Source organism: Panthera leo, chromosome E1 (genome assembly GCF_018350215.1).
Source record: "Panthera leo isolate Ple1 chromosome E1, P.leo_Ple1_pat1.1, whole genome shotgun sequence".
Lineage (NCBI taxonomy): Eukaryota > Metazoa > Chordata > Mammalia > Carnivora > Felidae > Panthera > Panthera leo.
Window position 1 is genome coordinate 47,094,784 of NC_056692.1, and position 22,170 is coordinate 47,116,953.

Consider the following 22,170-nt stretch of genomic DNA (forward strand, 5'->3'; position numbering starts at 1 on the left):
TTTTTTTAAGTGACAGATTGTTATGCCAAGGGACATTTTCTGCTTTTCCATGAATCTCACTTTGGCTGAGAATTTCTCTACATTCTTAAAACTTTTGCATCACTATCCAATTTCCACTGGCCAGATAGCTGAACAAGATTTCTCTTTTCAATTTAAAACTTTTTAAAATTTGGGTCGCCTGGGTGGCTCTGTTGGTTAAGCATCCGACTTCGGCTCAGGTCATGATCTCATGGTCCATGAGTTCGAGCCCCGCATCGGGCTCTGTGCTGACAGGCTCAGAGCCTGGAGCCCGCTTCCAATTCTGTGTCTCCCTCTCCCCTTGCCCGTCCCCTGCTCACTCCCTGGCTCTCTCCTTCTCAAAAACAAATAAGCATTAAAAAAAAAAAAATTATAAAGTTTTTTAAATTAAGAATTGTGTGGCAGTGGAAAATGAAAGATTAAACAGAAAACTTACTATATTTTATAAAAATTGCATTTTGAGTAGAAAAAAAATTAGAATGGGAAAACTATTTTAGAAAATATAAAATTCAGGAAAGCATTTCTTAATTTTATCTGACCAACACCCTTCTTTCCTTTGGAGATATGCTTTTCCCCTACTTCAGTCATATTATTCAGCCAGGGCTACAAAATAATTATCCTGCTATATTGGGTAAACAATGTCACCCAGGTTGGCCAGAGAGAGCATATCACTGCCTGGCCACAGTGACTGTCCAGATCTGGCTATGTGGCCCCAGCCATTCAGCCCACTACTCTAATTTTTTCAAAATCTGGTGACAGATAAAGCCTCTTGCTTTTTTAAAATTCTGTTTTATTTTATGTACGTATGTATGTAATCTCTACACCCAACGTGTATATATGTATGTATGTAATCTCTACACCCAACATGTATGTATGTATGTATGTATGTATGTATGTATGTATATAAACAATCTCTACACCCAATGTGGGGCTCAAACTCTCGACCCCAAGACCAAAAGTTGTATGCCCTTCTGACTAAGCCAGCCAGGCACGCTGGTCTTGTTTTTTGTGTTAGTGAGCAGAAAGAGTATAAATTAGGGGTTGTCTACTTTTACCTCACAACATGGAAAAAAGTTTCAACAATAAGAGACAATAAGTTATTGGGGAGGGAGGGTGGATAAGAGGAAGAGGAAGACCCATGGTAACCTCGTTTGGCTCCCACGGTTCAATAATGCACCTGAGGCTGTCTGTCACTCCCTCTAGACTTCCCAGAAGCATGAGCCAATTAAATTCTCTTTTTATTTTAAGCAAGTCTGGTGGATTTCTGTCACTTACAACCAATAAATTCTAAACAATCCAGTAGAATATTTTAAAATGTTTGAGCCCAAAATATGGCACTAACTAAATCAAGGTAGGGTAGAGGTACTATCAGGTGTTTTTCTGGCCCAGGTTGAAAAGCCAGAAACCTTCGATGTGTGACATCAAAGCAGTTGGTCAGACTATCAACAATTTTCTCTTGGGTCTCAGACCATGAGCCTGGCAATGCTGAAGTTCATACCAAGATGTTGAACTACAGTAGCTACTTCCTGGGACCATTAATACGGCCCTACAATAAACACTTTATAGAAAGCATCTGATCTAGGCTAAATTTCCTAAAAGCAGCAAGGGCAAGCACGGTGCTTTTGAAGAGAAGCCCTTCAACTAAGAACCTGAGAGTCCATCCTTTGACACTTTGCTAAGGTGCCTTTTTTTTTTTTAAAAGCTTATTTATTTATTGAAGTAATCTCTACTCCCCATGTGGAGCTAAACTCAAGGAACCGAAGATCAAGGGTCGACCCGAGGGGCACCTGGGTGGCTCAGTCGGCTGAGCGTCCGACTTTCGACTTTGTCCGACTATGACTTCGGCTCAGGTCCCGTCATGATCTCGTGGTTCGTGAGGGGAGTCCGAGCCCCACACTGGGCTGCCTGCTGTCAGCCTGCTTCCGCACAGAGCCCGCTTCGTTTCCCCAGCTTGAGCTCTCTCAAAAATAAATTAATATTAAAAAAAAGAGCTGACCCCCAAGATCAAGAGTCATAAGCTCTTGCAACTAAGCCAGCCAGGCACCCCTGACACTTGCTAAATTGCATGCAAATAAGAGAAAGGAGGTATAAAATTCATCCTTAGGGGTAAGACTTCAAGTGGCAGAGAAAGGGAACAAGGCCTGTCTAACACCCCCTACCCAGAGGCCACATTCCTCCTATTATAAAGGAGTGAATCACTTCCATGCAGCCTGGAGGCAGAGTACAGAGCGGCTTTAAGCCAGCCTCTGGAGCTCGTTGTTTAAGGATGGCAGGAGGCAGAAGCCTAGGCAGACTTTATTTACCTGCAGGCTAGGGAATCTGGTCTGAAAAGCAGACCCACAGAGCAAGTACGGTGGCTACACCTTGAGAGACCCTGAGCAGAGTTTCTGGGTATTAGGTGCTAGGCTGGGAACCCAGGCAATCTACCAGGGAGTGCTACTGCCAGAAAAAACTCCCAATCTGCCATGCTGAGAGAGATGATTATTTAAACCTACAGCAATCCCCAGCAACCCATTCTGGAAAACAGCCAGCAAGAACCAGGCTGCTAAAGCAGATTGGCCTCTGGAAGGGGGATCTTCCCAGGTACTTCTCACATTTCATCCACAGCCACCCTCCAAAACACCAAGGGCAGCCAGATTCACCAGAGAATACCTTCCACTATCAGGATAGCAAGTGTTATAGAAAGATTAAATTCATAATCTGGCTCACAGATTGTGAGATTGAGAGAAGCTACATCCAGACCAAATCAAAAACAATACACAATACCCAGAAGTTCTAGATAAAGTTACAACTACCAGATGTACTTTTGGGAAGTTTTTGAAAACCTCTTCAGTTGTGGTGAGATCTTCACATTGTGTTCAGCAGAAACCGTTTTAAATTTGAGTAAATATGTTTGTGTCGAGCTACCAAAGGGTAGAGCTGTGGGTACTTGTTTCCTATCTTTGCAGCATCCCTCTTTCTTTGGAAAACCACTCCTACCCCGCTCCAGTCATACACTTTTGCTGGAGCCATCAAGTAGAATACCTTGCCTGCCCTGGCCACAGGAGTGGGAACAATATGTCCAAGATAGGCCACTCAAATTTCTTCCTCAAGGACTTTTGATTTGGAGCAGGAGTAGGGGCCTTGCCTTTGGGTCACAGACCTTGGAAAGATAGGAATACAAACCGCTGGTGCCATCTTCCCTGCCACTTGGAAAAGGCCTGTCTGCATCAGGAGAGAATGAAGTTAACACACAAACACATGCCGATCAAAAGGTGGGAGAGAAAGAGAGGAAGACAGAAAAGCTTTGATACCTGGGGGTCCAGGTATCTGAATTTCCCCATTACACGAGCTAATTACATTCCCTTTTCACTGAAGCTACTTTGAGCTGGTTTGGCAGCTTGCAACTGAAAAGAAGTTCTAATTAAAACAGATCTCTATCTCACACCATACACAAAATTATACAGGATTAAAAACCAAGTTACAGAAGTACTATGTGAAATTACTGTAAAACATGTACATGCTTGGGGTAGGGTTTTCCTGAGTAAAACACAAAATCCAGAGAAACCTTAAAGAAAGGAATTTAACTATATAAAAATATCTGTATAACAAGATAACAGGAAGAGTTAAAAGCAAGCAGTGACTATGTAAGTATATACATAAAATCAAAGATAATAGCCATAATACATAAAGCATTCCTAAAACTCATTAAGAAAAACTGTCAAGACTCAACAGGAAAAAACGAACAAAAGATATGAATCAGCAATTCACTGAAAGTCCAACAAACACATAAAAAGAAACTCAACCATATTAGTAAGCAACGATATGCAAATTTTTAAATGAAATATTTTTCACCATTAGCAAAAATGTAAAAGGTGGATGATGTTGAATTCTTCTTCGTATGTATGAAGAAATAACCTATTATGTAAATTATTGGTATAAATCCCTTTTAATGTACAATTAAGCAGCAGTCATCACTATTTTTAAAATGTACCTACCATTTGGCCCAGCAATTTCACTTACTGTTCCTATACTGCCAGAAATATTTACATAAATACACAAAGATATATGCTAACGATGTTTAAAAAAGCACCACTATTTGTAATAAGAAAAAAACTGTTAACAGACTCAATGTCCACTAATAGAGAAATAGTAAATAAATTACTGTTCATCCATACCGTGGAGTACCATGCAGCAGTTAAAAAAAAAAAAATGAACGAATTCAATTTATATCATGAAAAGGTCCCCTACATGAAAAGGTCCCCTACATGGAAAAAAAAAAAAGCAAGGTGCAGAACCATACATGCAAAATGATTCCATTTTTGCGAAAAAATAAAATAAAATAAAAATAAACCTTCTTGTAAGCGCACATACATTATGTAACCACGTGGAAAAAAATAGAAAATGTTACACACCAAACTGTTGACAGTGGTTACCTGTGGGGAGGGGGTAGTAAAAAGATTTTTTCCTGTGTGCTTTCGCATTTTTTTAAATAAAGACAATGAATGCAAGTGCTATTCGTGCTTAAAAAAAAAAAAACAAAAAAAACAAGAAGCAAAAAAGGCAAAGAAAATCTAGGTCTTCCCACCCCATCAAACTTTTATTCGAAAAATTAAAAATTAAAAAAATTAAAAAGCTCGCTTGAATGGATGAAGTGTATTCTTACCTATCTCTTCTTGAATAGAGACAGGTGTATGAGACTCTCTTTCTCCATTTTCAGGCTCATCAGCTGCCTTAGCAGATTCGCTCTGGGAAGAATTTAGTTCACTGCTGCTGTTACTGTTTTCCAGATTAGGCTGGATGGAGGTAGTGGTAGCACTAGTGTTACTGCTGTCACAGGTCTTGTTAGGGTCTTCTAGAAAAATAGAATATCTGATTTTTAGATTAGAAATCACATGAAAAGCCACTGCTTTGCCAGAAAAGACATTTCACTGTTTCAGGTTTGCATTACAAAGCTAGATTTCAAAAAGAAAAGCTGCTCATGTAGGAAGGATGTAACGTCTGAGATTTACAAGCAACACCCTAGGAGTTGTTTTTTAAGCCTTTCAGTCTATTAGCTCAGACTCTTACCATCTTAGTCTCTAGCACAAGGCAGACAGCCTTTCAGTTACCCCAGAGCTGAAGAAGAAGAATAAAGTGATAGAATTATCCCACAAAATGTAGAAATGGGTTTGAGATAATCCCTCAAAATCTGAAATTTATATTCTTTCCAAAAAGGTGTCAAACAGTATTAGGAACAGTATTAAACAGGATTATTTATCTCTAAGATTTTCTGCTTGAATTCTGTGCTCCCAAATTAACTAGAAGGTAATGCTTAAGTCATTGTAAATTTTAAGAGCAATTTAATAGTTAGCAGTAAGAGTACTGCTCCTAAAGAATCATCAAAATGAACACTACCATGAACGGAGAGCCTAGGTCTTTCCATGGTAGTTCAGAAATTAAGAGCCTCCCTCCCTCTGTATTTCATTTTGCCACTAAGATACTTTTAAAATCAATCCCCTAAATTAAAAAGTGGTTGGCCGTATATCACAAAGGCTATCTCTAATGAATAATGAGTTCCTAGTTTTTTTTGAGAGAAGAATCCTAACAACCTGATAGGAAAACGAGAAAATCTATAAGCAGTCACAAAAGAAGTAAAAATGGCCTTGAAACATATGGAAAAACGCTCACTTAATTCAAACTAACAGAAATGCAAAGGAAAACTATACGGAGCTTCCCAGCTATCAGACTGGCAAAATTCCAAGTCTCATAATACATTCAGGTGAAGAGGCAGTTTGCTAACAGGTACTCCCACACACAACACTGTGAGAGTGAAAAATGGGGCAAAGCGCATAAAAAGGAACTGACAATATCTACATGTGCACTCGCTCGTAACCTACCAATCCCATGTCTAGAAATCCATCCCAAAATACGCTGGCAAAAAAATACTAAATTACTTATTTACAGAGCTACTCATTCCAGCATTATTTATAATGGCGAAAGACCAGAGACACAATGTCCATCAATGGGGCACTGGTCGAAAAAAAGGTGACACACACATGAAATATCATGCACCATAACAGGACAAGGAAAATCACTATATCCACATATGAATGATTAAATATAAAAAAGCAAAGTGTGAAATAGTACTTATAGTATGCCAACTTCTGTGTAAGAAGGGGAGAAAAATACAAGTTTAAGGACAGATTTTTGCCTTTACTTATAAAAATTTTTAAAATACTGGAAAAATAACCAAAAATTAATACAAATGACTACCTAAGAGGGAAGGAAAGGAAATGATTACCTAGAGAGGGAATATACACAGTTACACAGTTTGATTTTGGAATCATGTAACTGTTTTACATTTTTTTAAAATTAAAGTTAGAAATGCAATCCCTAAAAATTGAAAACTGAAATGAACCTAATTGTATATCAAGTTGTTGACATAACCATAAAATAAAAATTATTTTAAGTGACTTTGAAACACAGTACTTTGACTATACATCCTTAATGGAAATACAGCATAAGGATGAATAGAGAGCTACAAAAAAACTCTGAAATGCTATTCAGTGGTCTTACTGTCAACAGTAATATTGTTATTACAAAATTGCTATGATATTCAAAATAATTTCCTTTTTTTTTTTAATTTATTTGAGAGTGCACACATGTGCATAAGCTGGGGAGGGGCAGAGAGAGAGGGAAAGAGAATCCCTCTGTCAGCACAGAGCCCAACATGGGGCTCGAACCCATGAACCATGAGATCATGACCTGAGCCAAAACCAAGAGTCAAACACTTAAACCGACTGAGCCACCCAGGTGCCCACAAAATCATTTCTTATTAATGTATACCACGGTATTAATATTAATAACATTATTATTAATGGATATCTGTATGAGAATAAAGCAAAAATGTAAGTTACTACTCTGTTAAGAGCTAATAAGGCTTTCAGTGTAAGGGAAGTGATGCAAGTTTAAAAACAAAAACAAAAAAAAGAAAAAAAACACCAAAACTAGGTATGAAATCCTCAATCTGAATTGAAATGTCAATATGAATTGATGGTCTTTGTCTTTGTCTTTTCAAAAATACTTATTTGCTAACACCACCCACCAAAAAGGCCTAGAGGCAGCGACAGCCCAAAGCAGTAATACTCTGGGTCCAGATTGTGGTCTCTAAATATCATTCCCCACTAAAAGGAACCACCAGGGCTTCTTGGAGGAATGACTAATTCCAGGTCTGGAGAAAGAAATACATAAGGGAAGCCCCACACGTCTTATTCTGCCAAAAAGTGGAAACGCTATCTAAGGTTACCAGGGTTATGGAAAAAGGACTCAAAAGCCAACACGAAGGGGACTGTGGTCAATTTAAGCAAAATAAATAACTACAACTGAATGAAAGAAACTGACTATATGAAGGTCCAGGATCTCAAACAGATTCTTAAAATGAGAAAGCCATGCCCTTGTGTAAAAGTCCATAACTCATGACTCACCACCGAAGGTAACTGTTATACCAACTCCTGACTCTGAAAATTAAAATTAAAGAGAAATAACTTAAGCATTTATTCCTGCTCTGACTACAGTTCAAGGTATTCACACAGCCTTGGTTAATGAGGGAAAATTCTCCACAGAATTTCAGTTAAAAAAAAAAAAAGGAAAAGAAAAAAAAAATCAATGTATTATAATCTCCAAATAGATAACTATTTCTGAAATGACCATGAATGAATGAGAGGTTAACAGGAAATTTTATAATGTCACTACCTGAACTCACTGATCAATTTCACCATTTATAAAGGCAAAACAAACAGACATCATATCATGAGCCTTTTGATGCTATATGATTTGAAGTACCCAGAGCACATAGCTTATGGAATATTCTTGCCAAAAACAGTTAATGTTTGTAATATATGTAATCAAGCTTTTAGAATAAATTAAAGAACACTAAGAAGAAGGAAACAGACAAGTTCCAAATGCACGATACCCATAGCAGGATTACACTAGTATTCTTCAACAAGTCAACGGCGTACAGAAAGAATTGGGGGAAACAGAGTCCTCTAGACTAAGAGACTCAAGAGATGTAAAACCATATGTAATGGGGCACCTGGGAGGCTCAGTCAGTTGAGCATCTGACTCTTAATTTTGGGTCAGGTCATGATCTCACGGTTGTGAAACCAAGTCCTGTGTCCGACTCTGTATTCAGCGTGGAGCCTGCTTAGGATTCTCTCTCCCACTCTGCCCTTCCCCCGCTTGTGCACAGTCTCTCTCTCTCTCTTTCTCTCTCTCTCTCTCTTTCCCTCCATCCCTCCCTCCTCCCCTGCCTCAAAATAAATAAATATTTTTTTTTGAAAAGGTTCTAGGGATGCCTGGGTGGCTCAGTCATTTAAGTATTTGACTCTTGATTTCGGCTCAGGTCATAATCTCACAGTTTGCGGGTTTGAGCCCCACGTCAGGCTCTGCGCTGATAGCGTGGAGCCTGCTTGGGATTCTCTACCTCTCTCTCTGCCCCTTCCTCCCTCTCTCCCTCAAAAATAAATAAATAAACATTTTGAAAAAAGGATATATTTTTAAAAGGGTTTTAAATAATATGTAACACAATACACCTGCTATCAAGATTAAAACAACTAAAAGAGAAATATACAGTTTTTTAGCAAATCATGTAAATCAATTCAACGAAGCAAAAGCATGTGAATTATACATCGCTTTGAGCTCCAGTATCAATAGTCTTGATTCTACCGTGTATCCCTTATAAAAACAAAACATGTTAGTGAACACAGGTTTCAGAGTGACAATTTACTTCAGGCAGGGGAGAGGGAGGCAGGGGATATGACTGGGGAGATGATTATAGATGCAGGTTAGTTTCAAAGCAGGACTTAGCTCTTTGTTTTAAGTGACAGGTTCCTAAGTATTTATTTTCATTACCATTAAGCAATTTAAAACCTTAATGAATAAATTAAGGGGGACTATACAATGGTCAATGATGAGTACAATTAACTAAGGATTATGATTTATCTAACAGTGTACACCTAGGGTCAAAAAAGAAAACAATTTTGGGGCACCTGGGTGGCTCGGTCGGTTAAGCATCCGACTTCGGCTCAGGTCATGATCTCACGGTCCGTGAGTTCGAGCCCCGCGTCGGGCTCTGTGCTGACCGCTCAGGGCCTGGAGCCTGTTTCGGATTCTGTGTCTCCCTCTCTCTCTGCCCCTCCCCTGTTCATGCTCTGTCTCTCTCTGTCTCAAAAATAAATAAACGTTAAAAAAATAAAAAAAAAAAAAAAAGAAAACAATTTTTTATTTCAGCAAAAAAAGGGCGGAGTAAAAAAAATCATGGGTAAAGCAAATATGACAAAATCTTGACAATTTTCTATCTAAGTGTTAGATATATGGTAGTGGGGATGCAGCCATTATGCTCTTCTCTTAACTTCTGTGTATGGTTGAAAATTTTTATAGTAAACAAATTTTATGTGAAGGATGGAAATAATTTAATATCTGACAGCTGCAAGCCACTAACACAATCAACTAACTCTTGTTGGGAAAATGCATATATCTGAAACAAAAGAAGTCTCACATGAATAATATCAAATTCTTCACTAACCATTCTTTTCACAGCTGTAAAGTCTAGATTTGTAAAGCGCAGCAGTCCTAATTTATAAAGGTCTAATTAACATCTTCTCAAATAATGAAACAATATATAAAGATAATCATCCCAAGAAAGAAAAAAATAAAGAAAGAAGGAAAGAAATCCCCTCATTTATGAGCTCAGAGTTCAGAGTGTACTTTCTCACAGAAAAATAAAAAGTGATTAGATTCTACACCAGCCCACAAAAACTTTTTTAACATAATATACTCCAAGTATGGTTTTAACTAAGAAAATACTTCTGGGGGGCACCTGGGTGACTCGGTTGAGCACCCGACTTTTGATTTTGGCTCAAGACATAATCTCACAGTTGTGGGATCGAGCCCCACATCAGGCTCAGGCAACCCTGCTTGGGATATCCCCACCCCTCCGCCCTCCCCTGTTTGCGTGCACGCTTATGCTCAAGCACTCTCTCTCAAAATAAGTAGGTAAACATTAAAAAGAAAAGAAAAGAATTCTGGAATAGGAACTTAAGAGATTCTGACTATACACATCTTAAAATTCTTTAGAGAAAGTGTTTTCTGCTAGTAGAGAGATAATGGTACTTCATAAAGAACAGGGAATCAATCCCTTGCCAGGTATTCTGATATTTAAAAAAAGCCAATAACCCACTGAAAGCAAATGGGAGTTCAGATTCTATCCATTTAAACTTTCGAGGTGACAATAAGCTGAGGACTACCACAAACTCATAAAACATATAGCTTTTTTGTTAGTTTGTCCCCAGTTAATTTGTCTTGAGTGGAAAACAGTGTTTTCCTCCATTTCAGTGTAGAATACTGACTTTGGGTTTTGTTTTGTTTTTTTTAAATAATTGTTCTAGGGGCGCTTGGGTGGCTCAGTCAGAAGCGGGTACAACTCTTGATCTTGGGGTCATGAGTTCAAGCCCCACACTGGGTGTAGAGATTACTAAAAAAATTAATAAATAAACCTTAATTGTTCTAGAACTCTTCACTTCTTTATTTCATTTGGCTACAGAATTAAAGGAAATATGAACCGTTTGCTTCAAAACACCACCAAGAAGGTACTGTCTACCAACATACATTTTTTAATATTTATTTATTTTTGAGAGAGAGAGAGAGAAAGAGAGAATGCGCACACAAGCAAGGAGGGGAAAAGAGAGGGGGAGACAAGAGGATCCGAAGCAGGCAGAGCCTAACGTGGGGCTTGAACTCACAAACCATGAAATCATGACCTGAGCCAAAGTCAGACGCTTAAGCTACTGAACTACCGAGGCACCCCCACCCCCGCAACATATACATTTCCAAATGTTCCAAAGGCCAAATGTTCTAGCCCTATGGCAAATATTGTAAGTTTTGGTACTTACGATACCATTTTCATTAGACATGAGGTAAATGAGTAAAAATAAGGTAATTTTGTAGTCATCCCTCAAACCAAAAATACCCCTTGATCTTCAACGTCTGAACATTAACACCAAAGCCTAAAAAATTTCTAAGCAAAGTACTACAAAGAGAAAAAAAGTAAATTTTCCTTCTGAAGGTACTAAAGGAATTTTTTTAAGAAAGAAAATGAGGTAAAATAACCAGAATGTGTATGACTAGAAACTAAAACCAAACATATTAAAAAGAATAAGAAACAAAAGAGTATTTAGCTGCAGAGGTTCCCAAAGCCTTTACCGATCAACTCAGTGAGCTAAAATGTGGCTACTACATGAGATCAACGTCTAGTACCAATAGCTTCTTACCCACTGAATTTCCCTGGTAATAAAATGCAAAACTAAAACAAAGTGCCTATCTTTTAAAATGTCATTATCTCAGAAAGTTAAGAAATAGATTAAATCAATGTTCTTTTAGTTGAACTTTATAGATGTTAGAGTTTCAATATGTCCATGGAAACGTTTTCAAACAATTATAGTTATGGAAATAAAACCAGTTTTATCTACTACTCATATGTTCCTAATCCCAGTGATTAAATCTAGAGGCATGAACTTGAGACAGATACTGTGTGCATCATGTCTGAATACAAACACTCACAGTGGATTTGAGTTTAAAATGTTAGAAAGTTATGTGTCCTTCTCTCTCCACTTATGAATTTAAAACTCAACATTCTGGTACAAAAAGTTTCTCATCTAAAATCCAGGAAAAAAAGTGTAATTCCTAAATTGAGCCTTTGTTAACTATAACGAAGTTATACTAAATAACATACTTGCTACATGGGGTTGTTTTTGGCTACGTAAGTATTTTCATGGACTAAAGTGAAACGTCTGGAACACAGATGCAAGAAAAAAATCTAAGGAATAGGCATATTAAGAGATTAATTTCTTTAAGTGATGGCTACCAACCTTGCCCAAAATATGGCTGCCAACTTTTCAGCTTAATCTTCAATCTTAGCCACATAAAATCTTTCTGATCACTGATCGTACCCAATATGACATCATGAAACCTGCCTACTTTTCTCATGTTCCCACTCCCACAGATTTTTAGACCATAAATTTGTAATGTTTCCTTTGCGTAAATTCATTAATCATATTACATAAAAATGACAGTACTCTCTGACAAGACTTTATGTCAAAATACAGCTTGAAATACTATACATTTACTCTTTTCTTTTTTTTAAGGCTTTAAAAAAATTTTTAAGCTATATCCAACGCAGGGCTCAAACCCATAATCCCAAGAGTCAGATGCTCTACCAGCTGAGCCAGCCAGGCGCTCCAATACACATTTACTTCTAAAGAAATTCTAAAGTACATGTCTTTCTCAAGAGATTCTGGATATATTTCTAAGGAAATTTAAATTCTCACATTATTTAAAAAACGCCTTTCTGTTCCAGAAAAGACATACAATATAAACACTAACCAAAAGCAGGCTATGGTAGCTTAGAAATGTTATTAAAGATAAAGGATTATTTTACAATGAGAAAGTTAACTGAACAAGAACTATAAAGATTATGTGCACCTAATTACACAGCCTCAAACTATGTAATGCAAAAACTGACAAAAAGAAACTCCACAGTAAACTGTTAGAAGTAATTTTAAAATATCTCACAGAGAAGGAAAACAAATACTAGGAAGGATATAGATTTGAACGACACAATTAAAAACCTTGACCCAGGGGCACCTGGATAGCTCAGTCGGTTGAGCGTCTGATTCTTGATTTTGGCTTGGCTCATGATCCCAGAGCGGTGGGATATAACCCAGCATTGGGCTCTAGGCTGGGCGTGGAGCCTGCTTAAGATATATTCTCTCTCTCTCTCTCTCTCTCTCTCTCTCTCTCTCTCTCTCTCTCTCCCTCCCTCCCTCCCTCCCTCTCTCCCTCCCTCCCTCTCTCCTTCTCTCCCTCCCTCCCTCTCTCCCTCCCTCCCTCTCTCTTTCCCTCTCTCCTTCTCTCCCTCCCTCCCTCTCTCCCTCCCTCCCTCTCTCTTTCCCTCTCTCCTTCTCTCCCTCCCTCCCTCCCTCCTTCTCTCTCCCTCCCTCCCTCTCTCTCTCCCTCTCTCCTTCTCTCTCTCTCCCTCCCTCTCTCTCTCCCTCTCTCTCTCTCCCTCTCTCTCTCTCCCTCCCTGTCTCCCTCTCCCTCTCTCCCTCTGCCCCCCCACCCCTCCGCCCCTCTCCCCCCTCCCCTCTCTCCCTCCCTCTCTCTTTCCCTCTCTCCCTCCCTCCCTCTCTCTCTCCCTCTCTCTGTCTCCCTCTCTCTCTCTCCCTCCCTGTCTCCCTCTCCCTCTCTCCCTCTGCCCCCCCACCCCTCCGCCCCTCTCCCCCCTCCCCCACTCATGCTCTCTTTCTCTAAAAAATAAAAAAAATAAAACAATAAACTTTGACCTGATTGTCCAATACTGCACCCAACTGAAACACATATATTCTCTTCAAGCGTGCGTGAGACACTTGTCAACATTAACCAAATACTGAACCATTAAAAAAAGCCTCAACAATTTCTCTGATTACAGTGGGTAAGCTAAAAATCAGTAACAAAACGATAACCAGAAGGGGCGGGGGGGAGAAAACTATATCATAATGGAAATTAGAAAATAGTTTAAACTCAATGACAAAGACAATATGATATTTGTGGGATGCAGCTACAACAGCACAAAAAGGAAACTTACAGCCTTGACAGCGGAATAGAAAAACATAATAAAAATAGAAATAGAAAAAATAAATAAAAACTAAAAATCATAAAGCACCCATCTTGAAGAGCCAAGAGAGAAATAATATTTTCATCTAAATGCAGAAGGATGGGGGGCGCCTGGGTGGTTCAGTTGGTTAAGCATCCAACTCTTGATTCTGGCTCAGGACATGATCTCAGAGTTTGTAAGTTCAAGCCCCACGTTGGGCTATACACTGCTTGGGATTCTTGCTCTCTTTGCCCCTCCCCTGCTCCCTCTCTCTCTCTCTCTCTCTCAAAATAAATTAATATAGATAGATAGATAGATAAATAAATTTTTTTTGAATGTAGAAGGATAATTAGTATCAACTAGGATACTCTTTTGAGGAGGTTTTGTTTTGTTTTGTTTTGTTTTAATGCAACCAACAAAGGGCACCTGGGTGGCTCAGGTCATGATCTCAAGGTTTGTGAGTTTGAGTCCTGCATCAGGCTCCATGCTGCCAGTGCAGAGCCTGCCTGGGATCCTCTCTCTCCCTCTCTTTCTGCCCCTCTCTCACTTTTGTGTGTGCGCTCTCTCTCTCTCAAAATAATAAATAAACTTAAAAAAAATAAGTGCAACCCACAAAAATGATAAAAATTTAAAAATTTTAAAAGCAGGGGAAAAAAGCCAGGTGATGAATATGTTTGTCACAGATCGTGGTGATGGTTTCCTGAGTGTATATTTATCTCCAAACTCATCGAGTATACATTAAATATGTACAACTTTTTGTATGCCAATTATAGTTCAATAAAGTTTTTTTAAAAAACAGGAGCAGTTAAAAAAAAAAACACACCACAAAGATGCAAAGGAAATAATAAAGACAGGATCAGAAATAAACTGGAATAAACACAGAATCAGAAAAGGATCAACAAAGCCAAAAGTTATTTTTCTTAAAGACTAATAAAAGGTGTTAACAGTTTTGTGAGATTTAACAAAGTTTTGTGAGATGATTAAAAAGAAAACAAATAACCAATTTCTGGACTGAAAAAAAAAGAGAACATCACTATAGATCCCTGCAGACACCAAAGAAACAGGATGTTATTATGCCAATAAAATTTAAAATTTAAGCAAAATAGGTAGATTCCTAGAAAAATGCAACTTACTAAACCTGACATAAAACAACAGAAAATATGAATAGCCCACTATCCATCAAAGAAATCAAATCTAAAATTAATCTTTCCCACAATAAAAACCCCAGGGCCCGGGTGCCTGGGTGCCTCAGTTGATTAAGCGTCTGACTTCAGCTCAGGTCATGATGTCACAGTTGGTGGGTTCGAGCTCCGTAGCAGGCTCTGTACTGACAGCTCAGAGCCTGGAGCATGTTTCAGATTCTGTGTCTCCCTCTGTCTCCCCTCCCCTGCTCACGCTCTCTCTCTCTCTCAAAAATAAACATTAAAAATAATAATAATTTAAAAAAAGCTCCAGGACCAAGTGGCTTCATGAAAAAAATAAAAAGCCCTTCATTTAACTAATAAATAATACCAACTCACAGAAACTCCTGCAGACAACAGAAAGAGTGGGAACTAGCCCCAACTCATTTTGTGAGGCCAGCATCATCTGGACACCAAAGCCGGATATGGACATTAACAGAAAAGGAAAATTACAAGTCAATCTCACGTATCAGTGCCAACTCCTAAATAAAATATTAACGAACTGGATGCAACAATATATAAGAATGAAAATACACCACAACCAAATGGTATTTATTCCAGGAATATGAGACTGGGTTAACACTTACAGAATCAACGTAGGAATTTCTGCTTCCAGATGGAGCAGAGGGACTGGATTTAACCCTCTGCCATGAAACAACCACAAACGAAAAAGAGACCACATAATAGAAAACAAAGGAACTAACAGGTCCTTTACAAAAGAGGGTAACCAAATGACCTATATATACACATATATTTCGTATACATGAAAAGGTGCTCAACATCTGTAGTCCCCAGGGAACTGCAAGTCCAAACCACCAAAAGATATCCCTACACTGCCATCAGAACGGATAAAATAAAGGGGAAAAGAAAGAAGAATGATACTGATGATACCAAGTGTTAGCAAGGATGCAGAGGAGCTAGAACTCTTGTAGACTCTACTGATAGAAGTATAAACTTGTACAACCACTTTGGAAAACCAGCGGCACCTATTACAGATGAGCATACATAAAATGAACGGCCCAGGAAATCCACAACTAGATTCGTATCTCTAGAAAGGTACATACATGAGCATAAAAAACATGCAAAAAAATATTCATAGTAGCATTATTCACAATGGTCCCAAACTGGAAACCATTCAAATGCCCATCAACTCAGAAAATGAATAATAAATTCATAATTAATCGTCATCTATCTATATAATAGAATATTATACTACAATAAAAAGGAATGTACTACTATTACAAGCAACATTTGGATGGCTCACACATATTGTGGAGGCAAAAAAAACTGGACATCAAAAAGTATATACTGTATGATACTATTTTTTTAAAGGTAATCCTAACTGGTGTTTATAGAAGTCAAGATGGTAAATGCTTTTGTGGGAGTGAGGGCAGTGGCGGCTAAGAGGGGAAATGATGTGGTTACACAGGTGTGTTCCACCTGTGTAGATATTTGTAAATATCTATCAAGCTATTTACTGAATATTACTTAACCAAGTGCTATACTTTAATGAAAAAGTTTATCATAATATATCTTTCCATACCGAACACTTGCCAATCTGACAGTCTTCTACTGATAAACTTTAGTCGTTAAATTAGGTGTCTAAACACATTCTGAAGATTTAGAAAAGAAAACCCTGTGAGATGCCTTCTATCAGTTGTTATTTTTCATCCACCTAGAATAACCCCCCTCTCTAGTTCTTGTGATACCACATCTCATCTACCGACCACAGAGTGGTCAAGAATGGTAACAGAAATTGGTCCGGGGACACCACAAGGTACCTAGCACACTGCCAGGCACCATTACGCTCAATAAATATTTGTTGAATAAATGAGCTCATAGAGAAAGAGAAACAGAAGGAAGCAGAGAGACACGTTATAGTCTTCTCTGAGGGTCAGAACTCTACTATTAGGCCTGTCTACTGCCCATTAGAAAGTAAAGTCCTCAAGGACCTTGACTTTGTCCATTTCGGTCACTAGTGTCATTAAGTTTTACAGTCAGGGACCTACCAAAATGTTTTTACCTACTTTAAATGTATCAAATTCCTCTTTAAAGACTGGTGTGGTATGTTTAATTAGTATCTTTAAAAATGCTTCATATTGTTTTGGAAGCAAGTATAAGACTATCAGGTTTCTAGGTTTGGTTTCATTTATTAGTCTAGTCAAGAAAAGAACTATGATTTACTAAATGGTCAGGTTTCGAATCTACAGCATCTTCAGCTATCTAGCACTCTGATCCTGCTAATGGCCCCAATCCACTCTGATCACAACTACTGACAATTGCTATTTGCTCCCATTCTAGCTTTCTTAACACTTCTTATTCGGGTTCTCATCTAAATCAATTTTTCATGACTACGCATGAAGAAAACCACCTGAATACAAAGTTTAAATACAAAGGATCTCATTTAGAAGAATTATGTTAACTACTAGTGAGTGAATCAGTAAATGTATATAATTCAACTCACCCACTTTATTATTTTTTTACTTGCTGGGCTTTCTCACTCTTTCAAAGAGTTGACTATACAGCAATAAGGACAGTATCCAACATTTATTAAGCAGTTAACATGCGTCAGATACTATGCTAAGTCTTTTATATATATTATTTCACTTGGTCCCCTTTAAAAGTGTTAAGTCACATACTAAGATAAGAGTTTCTCCCCTTAAACCATTCTAATAACAAAAATAACAGGGGCGCCTTGGTGGCTCAGTCGGTTAAGCGTCTGACTTCGGCTCAGGTCATGATCTCACGAGCCCTGCATCAGGCTCTGTGCTGACAGCTCAGAGCCTGGAGCCCGCTTTGGATTCTGTGTCTCCCTCTCTCTCTGCCTCTCCCCTGCTCATGCTCGCGCTCTCTCTCTCTCTCTCTCTCTGTCAAAAATAAATAAACATTAAAAAAAAAAGTTTTTTCATTAAATTTGTTTCTGTATTCATTTCACCAGATAGCAGTTTCCAGACTTTTCTTCATCTTAGTGACCAGTCTCTCATTAGCATAAAACATGGTGAGCTTATTATTGTGATTCTTCGGGACCCTCCACACACATCACTGCATGTAACCTAATGTTACACTGGTGTTTTCAGCAACAGTTTACTGTTTATAAACACTCAGTTGAGAACAGTCACACAAGCACTGTTGATCATCAAAATCCTTCAAGTTAACAGAAAAGGAACACTGAGGCCTTGCAAGATTAAATAACATTGACTTAATGACAGAAGCAGATCTAGAATCAAATCTTCCTACTGCTAATGCTATCTTCCTCCCAACACATCAGAATCACATCCCCAGTATGAAATGTAGCAACGAAAGTACCTTAAGTTGGAAAATATGTGATATTCTTACAATATACGGAAAAAAATCATTAAGGATTTCCATCAAGGTATTAGCTACAATTCTTCCTTTCTGGTAGGATTACCAGTGTTTATTTTGTTTTACTCATCTGAATTTTTTAGTTTGCTTTTTAAAAAAATATACAGTTCCTATAATAAAAATTCTTTCTCATTTAAAAACAAGGCAAAATGAAAGGTATAATGACATCCTTCGTGTGTGATAAAACTTACTTCAAGCACAATTTTAATTTTAGAAAAGCTTAAAATATGGATTATTGGTTAACTCACATTTCAAAATATATCTTGCACAAAATGTTTTGTGACAATGGTTTTCTATCATAACATCATGGTTTGAAATGTTTTAAAAAAACCACACAAGCACATGCAAACATAAAATTAATTTGTTAGTACGTACAGAATTGGAATGGTCAAATCATTCAACACTGAGCCATTAGTATGTAAGTACTTAAAACCAAAATGTCTGCCACTATGATCTGGTGATAAAATATACAAATAAGTCTATTAGTCAAAACCAGCTAAATGAACTTAAAAAAGCATGAAGATTATGATGAGTTTCAAGCACTAACTGCAAGAATGTGTCAAACTCCGAATGTTAGGTGACAATTTAGCAATCAGGGATGGCACTTATGTAAGCAAGCAGCATGAATGAACACATACTTTAAAATTCCAGGTGACATTCAGCTCTTACTACCAAAGGGAAGGATTCCCCCCATTACAGAGGCATTGATACACTGCCCTCTGTACCTGGCACGTCCTGGGGGAGCTCAGATGCCACCTTCTTCTCTGCCATGTTGCTGCTATCATGGGTTTCTGAGAGACACCCCACAGGACTCCTCCCTTCAGAGGGACTAGTCTCTTCTGGAGAAGCATTTGCTGTGTTGTCGCCAAGATTTGCTGACACAGAGTTACCTTTATCCCCAACTTCTGTTGGCTCTACAGTAAAATGCACAACAAAACTTTAAAGATATCCTTTAAATTGCTCTAGGACAAATGGCCACATTCAATCAACTACTAGAAATGAATGATCACCAAGAAAACCTGCTTTTATTTGATGGCCATTTTGAAGCAATTAGATTTTGGGATATTTTTGCAGTAGGCAATCCAAAGAGTATTTAAGAATATTTAAAATATTAAGAACGTTTAAGTAATTAATATAAAAATGAACGTAACACATACAAAAGTGTATATTCTGGTATAAAAATAGTGATTTTTTTTCACCAACAAATCTTACAGGGAAAGAGTATCTTATTAGGAAGTATAAATAGAGATATGGGTATATTATAGCAAATCTACCAATACATAAAACTCATTACAATGATTATACATGTTACAAGAGGAAAGGATATCCTAATTTCTTTAGAAATATAAAATTATAGAGGTATTAGTAATAAAAAAAAGGATTCATTTTCATTTTGAAAGCAAAACTGGAGGTTTCATAAATAACACTGATGAAATACTATTTTCTAGCCAAGTAATTTTTTTACCCTCGGATTTTCCTTGCTCAGGATCATCATCTGGTGCTTTGTCATCACCATCTTTTTCAAGGGACTGGTCTTCAAACTCCTCTCTGCTTTTCTCAGCATCTTTGGAGTTATTATTCTCAGTCTCATTCTTGTCCTTTTCTATTTCTTCTGGGCTTTTAACAATATCAATGTCTCCTTTTTTGGCTCTTATGGATTCCAAAATTTCTTCTACAACAAAAACAAAAAATTTTGTTTCCAGGTATACCAAATATAGAAAAAGTACCACAAATGTCACTCAAGAGTTTCAATACAAGTTATTAAAGTTACATATGTCAAAACAGCGGAACTAAGAAATAAGGATCAAGATTACCGATACGATATTGATGCCCATAGAACACAACCAATGGGGTAATCTTCACTTCTAGAAAATATATGGTAGGGGCACCTGGATGGCTCAGTCGGTTAAGCATCTGACTCTTGGGGCACCTGGGAAGCTGAGTCGGATAAACTCAGGTCATGATCTAGAGGTTTATGAGTTCGAGCCCCGCGTCAGGCTCTGTGCTGACAGCTCGAGCCGGGAGCTTGCTTCGGATTCTGTGTCTCCCTCTCTCTCAGCTCCTCCCCCACTAGTGTTTGCACGCTCTTTCTCTCTCTCTCTCAAAAATAAAGAAACATTAAAAAAAAATTTTTTAATAACAAAAAGTACACTACATGCTGAATTACACTGAAATATAACATGCTCATTGTAGGAAATTTGAAAAATATAAATAGAATACCAACTATAATCATTCTATGCTAGTTGGTTATTTTTTGATAAAAGCTGGTCTATTACCTAGTTAGAGAAAAAGAATTTTTTTAGAGAAGAAGAATTTAAGTACCTCAATGACCCAGGCACTGTTTTTGCATGGTATCTTACATAATTCTCCAATTCTCTAGTGTTCTACCACATGATAATCCATAATGGAATTAACTAATTCCTCTATATTGGACACTTTTAGTTTTTCACATTCCCCTAAGTCAGACCACTAAACATTTTAATTATACATCTTATTTTGGCTTTGTTCATTAGTTAAGATGATATTATGTACATAATTTTGTGAATAGGCAAGCTCACTCTAGAAAATATTTCTAATTTAACATATTTGATAAAAACACACTTAACATTGCTTTTTAAGGGACTGGACAGTTCTTTATTATCGTACCAAAAGCTGAGAATGCAAGAATAAAAAGGGATTTTCGATTTTTTTAATGTTTTTTTTTACTTACTTTTGAGAGGGAGAGAGCACGCGCGCGAGTAGGGGGTGGGGGCAGAGAGCAAGGAAGACACAGAATCTGAAGCGGGCTCCAGGCTCTGAGCTGTCAGCACAGAGCCCGACGTGGGGCTCGAACCCATGAACCAACCACGAGATCACGACCTGAGCCAAAGTCGGACACTCAACCAACTGAGCCACCCGGGCGCCCTGAGATTTGCCGATTTTAATGCCATGATTCATGAAAGAAAACTAAGAGGGATATAGCCTGACTGAAAGTAATAAAATTTCTTATTATTTGATCTACTGTATGGAGAGAAAATAGTAAGAAGGGGATACAACCTCCCCAAAGAATTCTGACAACTAAAGCTTATCTGATGAAAATGTTACATATTTTTCTAAACAGATGTAACAGAAAAATACTTCCTACCACCAGATATGAATAAACACAATCCTTGGTAATCAGTCTGCTAGTTTCTGAAGATGAAGTATATTTGTATGCAACAGTATTTATATATAACAGTATGACTATAGCATTCTCAAAAAATACACATGAATTAAAGGCACTACAGACGCAGAGCATGTAGGAACAGGCTCCGATATAGCTTAAGTAGATATATTTATTAAATATAAACATTCTACTTTAAGCAAATAGAAAATGGGGAAATTTTTCAGTAAATGGAGAATGGGAAAATTAATAGGATTATATGTATAGCAGATAACACATATAGAAGAACAGAGCCAGGCAGTTCAAGTGTACTTTCAAAGTCTTAATCATTTTATCTAAGATTAAAATGCACTATTAGAAAACACAGGTGATACTTATTAAACATGCAGAATATATCTGGCAGGATTTTAAAAATGGCAATAATAGCACGTCTGGAAAAAAAGTAAGGTGAAACGGGATTATGAAGGAGATTCACTTTTCACTGTATACCCTTTTATACTATTTGAACTTTTAAAAAAATCGTAAGTATTTATTATCTTTTACAAAGCAAGAAGTTGAGCAAGAAAGTAAATTAGGTATTGAAATATAACCCAAACTATAAAGTAAATATCCATAATCCAAGGTAACCCAAGGTAAATTAGGTATTGAAATATAACCCGAGCGATAAGGTAAATAGCCATGAGTCCACACCGATATAAATAAATGACTGAATAATAAACTAGAAGAACAGACAAATCTCCTGTGCAGAAAAATCCCAAATAATTTATGTAGATAGCCACTACCTCCAGGAGGGAGACCCTAACTCTCCCCTCCCTGAG

At 37.6% G+C, this 22,170-nt stretch overlaps 1 protein-coding gene across 13 annotated transcripts in view; it reads right to left on the bottom strand.

Moving 5' to 3' along the window:
• The window catches only part of BPTF (bromodomain PHD finger transcription factor), a 148,046-nt gene that overhangs the window by 75,637 nt on the left and 50,239 nt on the right, over positions 1 to 22,170 (bottom strand). For 9 of the 13 annotated variants that reach the window (XM_042915791.1, XM_042915787.1, XM_042915782.1 and 6 more), the window contains exons 4-6: positions 19,676 to 19,882; positions 18,936 to 19,124; positions 4,664 to 4,852 (exon numbers count right to left, since the gene is read on the bottom strand). In XM_042915791.1, the coding sequence (XP_042771725.1) occupies positions 4,664 to 4,852; positions 18,936 to 19,124; positions 19,676 to 19,882 (585 nt within the window). The remainder of the gene's footprint in view (positions 1 to 4,663; positions 4,853 to 18,935; positions 19,125 to 19,675; positions 19,883 to 22,170) is intronic. The other 4 variants (XM_042915780.1, XM_042915785.1, XM_042915784.1 and 1 more) reach the window with 4 other exon arrangements.